This window comes from Mesoplodon densirostris, chromosome 1 (genome assembly GCF_025265405.1).
Source record: "Mesoplodon densirostris isolate mMesDen1 chromosome 1, mMesDen1 primary haplotype, whole genome shotgun sequence".
Classification (NCBI taxonomy): Eukaryota; Metazoa; Chordata; class Mammalia; order Artiodactyla; family Ziphiidae; genus Mesoplodon; species Mesoplodon densirostris.
In genome coordinates, this window is record NC_082661.1 from 179,753,736 (window position 1) to 179,767,617 (window position 13,882).

Here is a 13,882-nt window from a genome sequence, read left to right on the forward strand (position 1 = left end):
TCATCTGATCCTCTTGACAGCCTTGTAAGGCAGGCAGGGCATCACACCTATTTTACAGATGAGGAAACGGAGGCTTAGAAAATTAAGTGACTTCTCCAAGGTCTCAGAGATAATAAGTAGCAGAGCCAGAGATGAATCCAGTGTTCTGGGTTTCTATTTTATTTTATTTTTTCCTTTAAATTCAAGTTCAGCTTCTTTTTGCAGCAGTTGGCTTCCCTCTAACTTCCTCTTCAAATCTTTGACCTCAACCTTCCTGCCGGCCGCTGCTGAGACTTCGTCCCACATTTCCCATTTCCACTGAAGCCAGAAAAAGTGCTCTTCTAGAGAAGGCTCATTAAACAAAACATCTGAAGGGCCCCGGCAACGCTCCACTTTCTAACGACAACCATTATTACCAGCAAATAATGGAAAACAAACACGGGGACAGATGTCTCTCTTGAGTCCAGACCTGCGCTGGAATACAGGGCAAACAAAAACTCTGCTTTCATGAAATGCCTACCTTTGCTCTGCTCGATGAATTAATTCTGTACATGAGATACAAAGCCTTCCCTTCTGTCTGCAATCCAGCTAGTTGATGAGAGTTTACACCTGCGTCAGAAACCCACCCAGAACGCTAGACATTCAGGAGATTTTATGGATGGAGAGAATTTCTGAGACAATCCAACCACCTTCCCAGATAAGGAAACAGGCAGAGAAAGGTGACCAGCCCAAATGCCATGGAAAAAGGAAATATTTTCCTTCCTTTGGCTGGAAAGTAGTATATTTTAAGCCCCCAGAATTTCACTGTGACCACACTGCAAATCAAACTTTTTTTTTTTTTTTTTTTTTTTTTTGCGGTACACGGGCCTCTCACTGTTGTGGCCTCTTCTGTTGCGGAGCACAGGCTCCGGATGCGCAGGCCCAGTATCCATGGCTCACGGGCCCAGCCGCTCTGCGGCATGTGGGATCTTCCCAGACCGCGGCACGAACCCGTGTCCCCTGCATCGGCAGGCGGACTTTCAACCACTGCGCCACCAGGGAAGCCCAAAATCAAACATTTTTAACTTAACCTTTGAGCAAAGAGCCTGCTAGGAACCATGAAACAGAAACAAGGAAATGTTCAACTCAGTTTACCCTCGAGAAGCTTACGATCTAATTGGTATTTATGGATACAATATCCTGAGTGATAAATGACAAGAGGAGAAAAAAGGGGAGGTTTCACAAGTGAGACAAAGTGTTGGCCAGGCCTTCTGAGGGAGGCTGGACGCAGCTAGGCACCTATCCCCGACTGGGCAGCTCTGAAGAGGAGTTTCTGTTTAGCCAAGTCATCGGAGTAAAAAGGCTTCAATATCTTCCTTCTTTATATATTATTCATACCTTTCCCACTCCAGAAAGGCTATGCAGCAGCTAAAAGCCACTTTAGGGTTTGTTTGTTGTTTTTTTTAAACCTAGTGTGTAGATTACTGGAGAGCGATTAAAGAAAAACCACTGCCCATAAAAATCGTCAAAAGGGGAAAAAATTAACAAAAATGGGCTGATAACATTTCCGAAAAATCAGTAGAGTTTCAAAACTCTGAGTCCAGTCATGAGGGTCAAGGTCAGCGGGAAAGGAAAGGTTTGTTTCTCCCTCTGACTTGGAAGTCACATCACCACTTGACGGGCAGGGGCATCTGTCAACCTCGGTGAGTCCAAGTTATTCCTCGGTGGTTTGGGATTAGCACTAATTCTGTCGCTGACTAATTATACAGTTGAAGCAGTAATTAACATTGCGAAAAGGGACTAGCACCATGGTTTACTATGGAGGAGGCCTACATTCCAGCTACTCCAGGGGACCTCCTGGTTGGAGGCACTTCCATCACAAAGGGGCAGGGGCTGGACTGGGGTCAGGGACCCAAGGCCTTGGTATTAATGTCAATGTCTGTGTGGGGCTGTAGTGACCATTCCAAGGGGAGTGTGGGCACCTGGGCACATGACCTGGGCCCACCCATGAATATTAGGAATAGTCATAGGGAGAAGAAGTATAGGGTGTATTACGGGTTGCACAGTGGCCCCCCCAAAAGATATGCGGAAGTCCTAACTCTGGGTACCTGTAAATGTGGCCTTATGAGGAAATTGGGTCTTTGCAGATGTAATCAAGTTAAGAGGAGGTCATGAGTGTGGGTCCTAATCTGACTGGTATCCTTATAAGAGGAAAATGCTATGTGACAACAGAGGCAGAGACTGGAGAGATGCTACTACAAGCCAAGGAATGCCAAGGATTGACAGCCACCACCAGAAGCTAGCAAAGGGCAAGGAAAGATTTAACCCAGTGTCTCAGAAGGAGCATGGCCCTGCTGACGCCTTGATTTTGGACTTCTCGCTTCCAGAACTGTGAGATAATTCACTCTGATTTAAAGCTACCCAGTTCGTGGTACTTTGTTACAGCAGCGTTGGAAACTAACGCAGGGTAGAGGAAACAGCCAACGGGGAGCACAGAGGTGGACAGGGTAGGGGAAGGCTGGGGGACCCAGGGCCTCATGCATAGGAGGGCAGGTCCTTGTGGTTCAGGGCTTTGGTTCCTCCTCCTCCCCTCCTCCTTCTGTTCTCAGCACTGTTCTGGGCTCCCAAGAGGCCCTAAACATTTGGCCCCAACCACGCTGGTGATGAGAGGCTCAGAAGGAAGCATGGGGCCCAGGCTGCGGGCTCCAGTTCCACAAACCCTAGGACAGTGTTTCCCAACATGGGCATATTACCACATATGTCACCACATTTAAGACACCACTGATTGCAGACACATCCTTATTTTATGTAATAGGAAAAGAGAAAAAAATACTGCCGATAATAATTTAAAGATGCAACTATTGTACAATGCATTGCTGATTTCAGAGGACTCAAACAAAAAGGTGTCTCAAAATAGATGAAATATAGTAATAGATGTTGGGGGGAAAGATCAAACAGGTTTGGGGAAAAGGCAGGTAGCTGGGTTAAACAGGTTTCTCCCCTGCAGGACTGCTCAGGGCCTTTAATACGTTGGTGTCTGCTTTGAATCTCTAAGAGGGGGCTGCAGAATGTTGTCTTTCCCAAATGAGGATGAGTTTTGGGCCCTGTTTTAAAGAGTAACTAATGGGAACAAATGGCTAGATTAGTAGCCATTTGTGTATGTGGATCACACTTTGAGCCCCTCAACCCTGGAAATGGTGTGTGAAAGAGTGAGGGAGGGCACCCCCTGCTGACACACAGTCCTGGGAAGGGGAGCTGGCTTGCAAGGCGCGTGCAGGAGGAAAGAGAAGCCATCTCTCATGGGATGTGCCGGCCCTGGGCCAGTCACACAGCATCAGGTGCCCCGCAGGCATAAGGCATCCTTCTGAGCTCTCCAAGCAAAGCCAGAGCAGGGGCCCTGGGGGGCTGCCCACCCCACCTCGCCTCCCCTTCCTCTTTTCTCAGCTGACAGCAGGCACAGCCACGCCTCTCCTACAGAACTCAGCTAACCCTGGAAAGGCACAAATGCTCCTGGATGTGGATGCCATTCGGGGCTGGGAAAAAGCAGGAGCGAATTAGAAAGCCGGAGGCATCAGAACAAAACCCAGGGGACACCACGGTCTGGCCACTCTGATGGCTAGAATCTCTTTGGCAGTCATAAAAAAAACCTAAACTGCTGGTCACCAAGACCTCAAGGAAAACAAAAGGATAAAAGTGGAGTAGACTTTAAACAGTCAAGAAACATCAGAGATATAAGTACCAGTGTGTGTGCATGAAGTAAACCCCACCTGTGGCCACAGGGCAAACAGAGCACATGCCCTTCCTAGGTGTCCCAATCTTGTTCAGGACTTTAAAGGCCGGCTGCAGGCACAGCAGGACCTTTCCACTGCAGCCAGTCCTCCAACAAGCCATGCATTCGCCCACCTTTCATAAACATCAGCTGCAACAGCTGCAGTTTTCCTGATGTCCATTTTGTTGGCTCCATATCAGATGCCCCAAATCGCAGCTTTAAACTAGTCCCCAGAGTAGGGAAGAAACGTAACAGCAGGAGCGTTGTCAGGGCCGTACTTTCAGGCTATGTACTCACAACCCCAAGAGAAACCTGACTTTCATGATCTCTCTCCCTCCCTCTCACAAAGCAGGCGAGCCCCAGCCTAGAGCACAGAACACAGCTCAGAGCAGGATTCCTGTGCGTGCGCTAAGCTGGGGCAGGCACAGCACCCACCCCTGGGTCAGCCAGACAGAACGACCTCCACTGAGCAGGCCGAGACCAGGCTATGCCCTCCCAGCCTCCACCCTGCCAAGAGCAGGGGCTGAGGCCACTCCCTGGGGAGGGGGTACTGACAATCCTCAGGGAGCCCCCAGATCCCTACTGTGGGGCATGAGCCACACCTGCAGACCAAAAGGATAATTTTTTTTTCCAGTCCTACTCCTCTCACCATTTCTCTGCTTGAGGGGCTACCTTGACTTAGCATCTATGAAATTTGTACAAATGGGGACTTGAGTCTCCCCCTGAGTCTGAGATGCACCTGGCCGCTAGGATCGCTACTTATCTGGGGTACTAAAAGGAGGCCTTGGTGCCCTGTTGGAGAGATTCTCCTAACGTGAAGGAGAATCATCTGTTCTGGAGCCATTCATGTTCTGAAGACATAAGAGTAACTCACACAGCATCTGTAAGATCCATAAACGCTACACTTTCTTACCGTAAGTCACTAGACAGTCAGGCCGATGAAGGCAGGTCAGCATGGTCCAACCATGGTATCCCCCTAGCACATGGTAGGATCTCAACGGACATACATTGGATTGATGGATGGATAGATGAATGGACGGATGGGAGAACAGATGGATGGAATGGTGAATGAATGAATAACTGGATGAATGAGTAAACGCATGAAAGGTGAATGAATGAACAAACAAACGAATGTAAGTTGGAAGGGTGGCTTCACAGAGCTTTCAGCCCTCAGAGCCCAATCTCTGGGTGAGAGACTCACCTGAACCATCAGGAATGGACCTTACAAACGTTGGCAACATCTTGACTATGGCTGTCGGATTAAAATCCCGGGAGAGGCCATTCTTCATCTCCTTTTTGAAACGAGCCATGATATCTAACAGAGTTTCATCAGAGAGCCGCATGGCATAGAGATATTTGTCGATCTGGAAGAAGGATGAGAAGGAAAGAAAGTGAAGGCCAAGGCTGAGGAAGGTCGTTTCAGCTCAAGTCTGGCTGGGGTAGGACGGGGCAGGCAGCGTGAGGTTCCCGCCTGCCTAAGACAATCCAGCTCCCGTGGGCACTGGAACACCCATGCTGGCCCATCATTCAACTGCGATCAACCATGTCACTCACAGCAGGCTTGCAAATGCTCTGAGCCCCGGTTCCCCCCCTGTAAAATGAACCAGACACCTCCAAGGTCCCTTCCAATCCTTGAATGTTACATGGAAGCTGCCCTTCAATCCCCAGGTACGTGCCAAAGGCACCTTAAGCCTCCACGTGACTCCTTCCCTCTGTCAGAGGTGGCTGGCTCATCCTCCATGGATGACTGTGCCACAGAACAAGGGCTCCAGAGCCATCTACCTGGGGTTCAAATCCAAGCTCCATCACTTACCAGCTGTGTGCACTTCAGTTTCCTCAACTGCAAAACTGAGATGATAAATAGAACGTAACTCACAGAATGTTGTAAGATCAAAGGAGAAAGAGAAGCACTTAGAACACAGAAAGTGCTCGGTAAACATTAGCTATTATTAGCATTGTGCGGCAGTGGTGCTGGTGGGTTTCTTTGGGCACGACTTCCAGGTAGGTGGAAATGGTGGACGAAGGGCTGGAGCCCTTCAGGACACGGGGCTGCAGGCCCAGAGCACAGAGACCGTAACCTCACTACACCCAGCAGGTATGGGACAGCCCCAGTGCCCACGCCCGTGTGCCAGGGCCCATGTGCCCACACTTCCTGATCAGACCGCTCCCGACCCAACAGGACTAAACCAACTCGCTCCTCTTCCTGGGCTCCCCACTCTCCTCAAGGATCCTGGGCTCCTAACCTCAGGCCCCGCTGCTGTCATTTGTTGTTCTTCCTTCATAGTATCTTCCCACTGACCCTCTCTATTTACTGGGCACCTACTACATGTCTGGCTCTTGGTTAGACATCTGTCCTCATGGTGCCTGACCCTGTGGAGTTCACTGAAGTCTCTCTGTCTCACCATTCATTCTTTCTGCCACTCCCTGCCTTAGGAAGCCCTGATAACCATGTGCCTGGATTCCCGACGCCTGATGCATAATCAGTGTAATGGTTTTCAATCTTCAATTTCTCTCCCTTCCAACCCATCCTCTACACCACGGCCACATTGCACCTTCTTTTTTTTTTTCTTTCTTTATAAATTTATTTATTTATTTATTTATGGCTGCATTGGGTCTTTGTTGCTGCGCGCGGGCTTTCTCTAGTTGCGGCGAGCGGGGGCTACTCTTCGTTGCGGTGCGCAGGCTTCTCACTGCGGTGGCTTCTCTTGTCACAGAGCACGGACTCTAGGAGCGCAGGTTTTAGTAGTTGTGGCTCGCGGGCTCAGTAGTTGTGGCTCACGGGCTCTAGAGAGCAGGCTCAATAGTTGTGGCGCACGGGCTTAGCTGCTCCGTGGCACGTGGGATCTTCCCAGACCAGGGCTCGAACCCGTGTCCCCTGCACTGGCAGGCGGACTCTTAACCACTGCGCCACCAGGGAAGTCCCCTACATTTCACCTTCTTAAACTGGGACCCTGGTCACTTCACTCCCCTGCTCAAAACCTTGCAAAGCCCCCCACACTGGAGGCGTCTACACTCTACGGGTGTGTCTCCAGGCTCTCTGCACACCAGCCAAACCACCTCTACCATTCCTGGGAGGTGCTTGGCTCTCCTGTTGAAACGCCCTTCCTTCTCTTCCCAGCTACTCAAAGCTCCCCTCCCCTTCAAGGTTCAAATCAAATGTCACCCCTCCTGCAGAGGTCGAGATCCTCGGGGTGCAGATAACGCCTCCCTCAGCACTGATCTCTCTGCATGGTCCAGCCTGGACCATCACTTTCTACGCCTGTCACCTGGACAGTGTCTGCTCCATTCACCTTGACCTCCCGGTGTCTCACAAGCAGCCTCACACACGGCAAGTTTCTGGCAGATGGACAGACAGATTTATGACCCAATGAGGATGAAAAGACCTTTGACGTGCTTTGCTTCTGAGAATGGCATCTCATGTTTACTTTTCAGGGTGGCTGGAAACGTCCGACTCAAGGACACAGAGTCATTTCTGCATATTTTGGTCCTGGGCAGCCTTCTCGCTCTGGACTCCATGCCTCGTGCTCCCCCAGGCCTTGCCTGTCTCCTGTCTCAGGGACAATCAGGGCACTAGCAGGAGTACCCCAGTGTCCTCTGTGGCCAGAGACAACCCTGCCCCCACCCGCATCTCTTCTACCGCAACTACCTTTTCCTTTCCCCTTCGTGAGAAAGCACTGCAGAGAAGGGCAATCAGAAACCGCCGAGAGCTGAAAGAGAAATGGCCAGAACACAGCCCTAGAAGACATGCTCTGTTCTACCCCCAAGGCTGGCAGCGCTGATCCCTCGCTGTCACCACGCCCACGTGCTGGTCGGGAGAGGCAGCCACACGTGCACGAACGGTCACGGAAGCACATAGGGGCTACTAAGCACAAACTGGAGAAGCCTACTGGGAGGGGTGATGTCAGAGAGTGCGTCCAGGCACAAACAAGAGCGTGTGTGAAGGCCAAAGGTGAGGGAGGGAGGGTGGTCTGTGGGACGACGGAGCACATAGTGCAAGAAGTGAAGCAGCTGGAAAGGCTGCCAGGAGCTAAGCCTGCAGGGTCTCATACACTGGGCGAGCAGGTTTAGACTCTAAACGTGACTCTACTGAGTATTCAAGAGTGACACGTGTTTCAAAAAGCTCAGCTGTGCACTGGGGAGGGGACGGGTGAGCAGGAGCAGTGCAGTAACAGTCACAGCGCTGCTCTGGCATTTGGACATGTTTCCACTACCACACTCCTCACCCTACATCACGACTGTCTGTCTACTGACGTGCCTATCTCCTCCGATAACATGTGAGTTCCTCAGGAAAGGAAAGACGGAGGAGACCTTTGGAACTACCCAGTTGCCTGGCACAAAAGAGGAATTCAATGAATGCCAGATGCTAGAATAATACTTTATAATTATATCAAGGTTTACCGTACATCAAGTGCTTTCACATCCAATATGTCATTTAACCTTCAAAACAACCCTGTCAGGGGGACATTCTTTTTTTTCTTTTTAAAATGTATTTATTTATTTTTGGCTGCGTTGGGTCTTCGTTGCCGCACGCAGGCTTTCTCTAGTTGTGGCGCACGGGCTTCTCATTGCAGTGGCTTCTCTTGTTGCGGAGCATGGGCTCTAGGCACACGGGCTTCAGTAGTTGTGGCACATGGGCTGCGGCATGTGGGATCTTCCCAGACCAGGGCTCGAACCCATGTCCCCTGCATTGGCAGGTGGATTCTTAACCACTGCGCCACCAAGGAAGTCCCAGGGGGACATTCTTAATCCCCATTCTACAGTTGTAAAAACTGAGGCTCCAAGAAGCTAAGTGGTTAGTTCAAAGCACACAGCCAGGGAGTCAGTCCCATACCTGAGAGTCTAACGCTCTCCCTACAACCGTCCCCATCCCTTGGAGAAGGCCAGTCCCCCTACCGTGTGGAGATCAGGCCCAAGCAAAGCTGCTGAGATTTTCCAGCTGGACAGAGAGAAACTTCTAGAAGAGGCAGGGCTCCACAGCCAGCCTGCCTCCTAACTCAAGGCACAGCTCAGCACAGGGACAGTGATCCCAGAAGCCAGATGTTTTTAGGACAGCCGATCAAACCTGAATAGAGGCAAGAAGCTCAAACAAGAAAACAGGCTGGGGATACAGAAGACGACCTGGCCCCCCAGCACAGAAGGAAGGAGGGCTTTCCCCCTCTGGTTCAGGTTCATGAATCATCACGTGGTACAACTCCTCTCAGAAGAGATGTGGAAATTGGGGCCAGAAAGAGGGTACAGCTTAGGGCAGAGCTGGAACTGACTTTGAAGCCTCCTGGATCTCAGGTGCATAAGAATAAGCCAAGGGGCACCCCTCCTGATCCTCACTCAGGAGCTCAGGAGGGGCCTTTGAACGGCACAGATCCTGGGGCTGGGCTGCAGGTACCCCCCAACGCTGCCCAGCCAGGCAGACACCTGGTGCAGGGCTCAGCAGATCCACACCATATGGACTGTGGCCCTTTAAGCAGCCCAGGAAGCACTGAAACAAGAGACATTGCAGAATACTCCCAGGGGCCCAGAGTGCCCAGCACCTCACTGAACAAGGGGCCTCTTTCCTCTTATTCAGACTAGCCCTGCCTCGCAGCTGGCCGGCTGCCCCTGTCCACCTGGAAAAGAAGCTGGGAAAGGGTGGTGTGTGGAAGGGGGTAGAAAGGAAGGGTGTCCTCCTGCCCATTTGCTCCAGATCTCTGCAAGAACCCCAGTATAAGAGCTGCTTTTCTTATAGGAGGTTGGCCCAGAAGCCCAGGAGGGGAGAGATGGAGGAGGGATGCAGGGCTGGAGAAGGACAACTTCTGGCTTTGGGAGGTTTGGCCAAAGTCTGTGGTCCTTTCAGCATTTCTCTTTCCATCCCCTCTCCATAGCAACTCCAGATCTTTTCCTCTCCCCTTCTCTCCCTCCCTCTCACATTTCCACAATCCTTGCTCTTCTCTTAGGACGCTGCCTCAGACTTTGCTGCTCTGGCCAAACGCTGGTGCCCAAAGAATCCCACCTGTTCCTCCAACCCCCAGCCCTACATTTTGGTGACAGGAGGGCACAGCACCTCTTCTGGTGGGCTTCAAGCTGCAAGCCTTTGGAACATCTCTCATAGGATGTCTGTCATCCTATGAGACAGAGACAGAGGCTTCCAGAGTCTGTGATAGGAACCCCCTGGGCTCCCTTGCACACATGGTGTCTGACACAAGCATTCAGGACTCGGTCAGACTGGGAAGGAACTGGGGGAGGTGCCAGGGTCCCAGACACCACATGGCGAGCTGGGTCCTGCAGACTCTCGGCTCAGACTGACGATGCCCCTGTCCAGCCCCCGGGGCATCTTTCAACGCCACCCCCCCCCACCCCCACCACCGCCAGGGGAAGAGCCCTTCTCCTGAGGGTGGGAGCCAAGGCGGCTGCACAGGGCAGGCACTGGTGCCCTACTACTGTGCAAATACTGGTCCTGGGCTGTCCTTCCTGCGGACCAAGAGGGCCTGGAAGCTCTCATCGGCTCCAGAAGCAGGAACACAGCAGAGGCAGAAGATGTCAGAAGAGAACACAACCTCACCAAGCCCCGCTGGCCCAGAGCTGTCCGGCCAGTGGAAGAGCCCAGCGACCCCGCACTGCTCTAAACTCAAACATTTCTGTGCCCGACCCCAGCCCCACCTCCTGGTCCCAACAGACACGTATGAAAAAAACAATTCAAGACTGTACATGCCCAAGTGGACAGGCTGGTCGTGGCAGGAGGCTCCGTAACCACTGGTGACCCAGGCACTCTGACCCCCTGTGGGAGGGGGAACAGCCGTGGAACATTTTCACTCCCTTTCTCGTCCATTCTTCCGTGAGGATCAAGAACAAGGCAGAGCAACAGGTGTGACTGAAGTTGATCGGCACAGGCTTATGAAGTGAACGTCCCAAGTGAGACACTTTACTTGCAAAGGAAATTGGGGAGGTGGCAGTGAAGCGTTAAGGACTCTTGCTTAAGGGCAGGGCAGAGATTTCAACATCAGGTTCACTTCTCTTTCTTAAGGAGACTGACTCAGGAATGAACGGGTCCAGGGGGGCTAATATTATTTTATTAAGAGCTCACGTGGGCTTCCCTGGTGGCGCAGTGGTTGAGAGTCCGCCTGCCGATGCAGGGGACACGGGTTTGTGCCCCGGTTCGGGAAGATCCCACATGCCGCGGAGCGGCTGGGCCCGTGAGCCATGGCCGCGGAGACTGCGCGTCCGGAGCCTGTGCTCCGCAACGGGAGAGGCCACAACAGTGAGAGGCCCGAGTACCACAAAAAAAAAAAAGAGCTCACGTGTGCAGAGGGCTCTGCTATTTATACACACAACTTTCACACACATCATCCCACCTGGACGGCATACAAAGAGAAGCAATGAGCTCATGGAGATGCCAGGGGCCTGGCATGAAGTGGTGCCTAATGTGTTAGCTCCCCTTCTCCCGGCACAGAAACCCAGCAAAGTAGGCGGGACAGATATCGTTATCTCCATCCTGTAGTCGAGGAAACTGAGACCCATGACTCACACAAAGTCACATGGTTTATCAGTGGCAGCTGGATCTACATTCCAGGTCTTCCAACCCCTCATTTTGGGCTTCTTCTTACAGATTTCTATCTTTTCTTACATGGCGGGAAGAACACAGGGCTATGGATGAAGAGAACTGGGTTCAAATCTAGGACCTGCCATTTATTAGTTGTGTGACTTTGGACAAGTTACTTCACCTCTCTGAGTCCTGATTTCCTCACTTTTAAATGAGGATAATTATACTTTCACCTCAGAGAGCTATTCAGGGAATTTTAATTATGTGCCAAGAACTCTTCCCACCCTTCCAACGAAATGACGGAAAGGGGATCCATCTCCCTCACTCCCTTGTCTAACTCATAATCACATATCCCTAAATCCTTTTACCTAAATACCTAGAGAAATGCATTGATTACCAAATATTACTGATCCATTTTGTAGAAAAGAAAACTAAAGGTAGGTGGTCATTTGCCTGAAACCATAGCAAATAAAAGATTCTCACAAAAGTCCTCTGAAACATTTTGATTGTTTTATTACTTTTTAAAAAAAAACTAACAGTACATTATAGTAACAATAAGTAATATACACTCATTATTTAAAAAATTCGAACAATACCTAAATGCACAAAAGTAAAAAGTCTGAGTTCTTCCCTCAATCTCCCCAGAGAAATCCCTGCTGAGAGCTTTATGTTCTAGGACAGTTTTCCTACCTAAACAAACATTCATACATACAGGGCTTGGGTTTTTTTGTATTTCATTTTACAAAAAACGGAATCATATTATAAACAGTTCCTCCCTTGAAACCTTAACTCCTCCTCTATTTCCTTGGGGAACTGCCTCTAAGACTCACACTAACAGCCATACTTAGATTTTCTCAGGACCCTACCTGGCTCAGTGATGGGGCATGGATTGGGCAGTACAAACACCTGCGTCAGACTCCAGCTTTGCCATCCTGCAGGCACCTCAGTCTTTCCATCTGTAATGTGGGTGTGTTCACCTGACTTTGACCTATGAAGGCCTCTCTACCTTGCATAGCACTTTCACATGCTGGTCCTTAAACTATCCTGTCCAGAGAAGCAGGACAGGTGCCATCACATTCAAAGCCCTAAGGAAAAATTAGAGGCTAGAGAGGTTATTCAACTGGCCAAGGTGACCGCTGGTCAGCAAGAAAACCGGAGTAGACACCAAGTTCCTGGTTCTGTGGTCCTTCCTCAGTACCTTTCTTGCTCAGGCCAGGGCGAACCCAGGCCCAGGGCTTCCGAGAGCAGCAAGACGTGGGAACACGGTGGCATTAATGCCACAGCTCCACCCACTGCAGGAGCAGCATGGCTCCCTTGCCTTGCAGAAAGCACGCTGCTCCAGCCTGATTATTTTGGAAGCCTCGTTCATCCTCCAGCAGCTACCAGGGATCTGAACTGCTCATTTCCCCCTTTCACACAATCCTGGGAAGGAAGTTCAAAGGCCATAGCAAGCCCAAAGGTCCTGGCCCAATGGGATCCTCCGCCGTGGTGGTTGCCATCCCAAGCCCTCCTCCTGCAGGCCCAACCCTGTTCCTGCCTGTCCAGCCCCACCTCACTGCCAAGGGTGTTGGCCCCAAGGAACCTACCTTTCTATCCTGCTTTTGGCAGCTGGTACCTGAGCAGAGAGGGCACTGGCCACAAGGAGAGACATTTTGGTTCCCTAGCAGAATCATCTGCTCCCGGCACCCTCCTGCCTTCTGCACCCTCGACAGTCCTTCCTCACAGATCCGCCTCTATTACTCGGCTGGCTTGGCCTGTAACTGCCTCTCTGCACTCCACTCCACACCCACCTCCTCCGAAGGGGGTACCATGATCCGCCCGCACAGCACCAGCTGGCGCTCTCCTCGGCATCCCCTTGGCCCTCGTGCTACGTAGGAGCAACTTGCCCGCGCCGCAGCAACACGTGCATGGTGCACGCCTCCAGATAGACCCTGAGTGCCAGGGGTGCAGGGGCCATGCTTCCAAGTTCCTTGTGTCCCCACCCCCTCAGGTGTCTTCTCAGCTGGGCTGAGTGGCTGCTCTCCTGGAGGGGCAGGAAGGCCTCTGGAGACGCCTGGCCCGGGAGGTCTTCTCGGAAGGGTCTGCTGGCTCAGATAAGGCAGGAGACTCCAGTTCTCTGAATGACCCAGCCCTTCTCCAGCACCAGCCCCTCACTTCAGCCTCAGGGCGGCCTGCGTGGAGCCAACAGCCCCTCCCTGAGCGATGGAGAGTTCCAGGAGCTCTCAGACGCCCGCTTCGCCTCACAACATCTGCACCTCAAGGCCCAAGGGGACATATAAATGCTCTACAGATCACCAGGAGTCTCCACTCTTCAAGGCTCCCAGAGACTGTGGAATATCTGAAAGAGGAAATGTGTTTGGGAAAATAAATTCCACTTTAGAGGCTTCTCAGTGAAAGCTGTGTGTGTGAATATCCCCAAAGCATCAGGGGTCCCTTTGGCATGTTGAAACACTATAAGGGGAGGTTTCCTTTCCCCAGTCCCTTTTTCAAAATTCAGACACAGCTTTCGGTGCCTTATCTATCATTTAATTGATGCTTCTGAACTGTTAGTTCCATTTCAGTGAGCATGGACGGAGCACCTATTAAGCACCATGGACTGTTCACACAACACTTCTGTTTAATCGCAGCAAATCAGGAGGAAA

At 51.3% G+C, this 13,882-nt stretch overlaps 1 protein-coding gene across 1 annotated transcript in view; it reads right to left on the bottom strand.

Moving 5' to 3' along the window:
- HK1 (hexokinase 1) overlaps nt 1-13,882 on the bottom strand; it is a 70,683-nt gene that overhangs the window by 44,982 nt on the left and 11,819 nt on the right. The window contains exon 2 of the mRNA XM_060112685.1: nt 4,929-5,091. Coding sequence (XP_059968668.1) covers nt 4,929-5,091 — 163 coding nt within the window. The remainder of the gene's footprint in view (nt 1-4,928; nt 5,092-13,882) is intronic.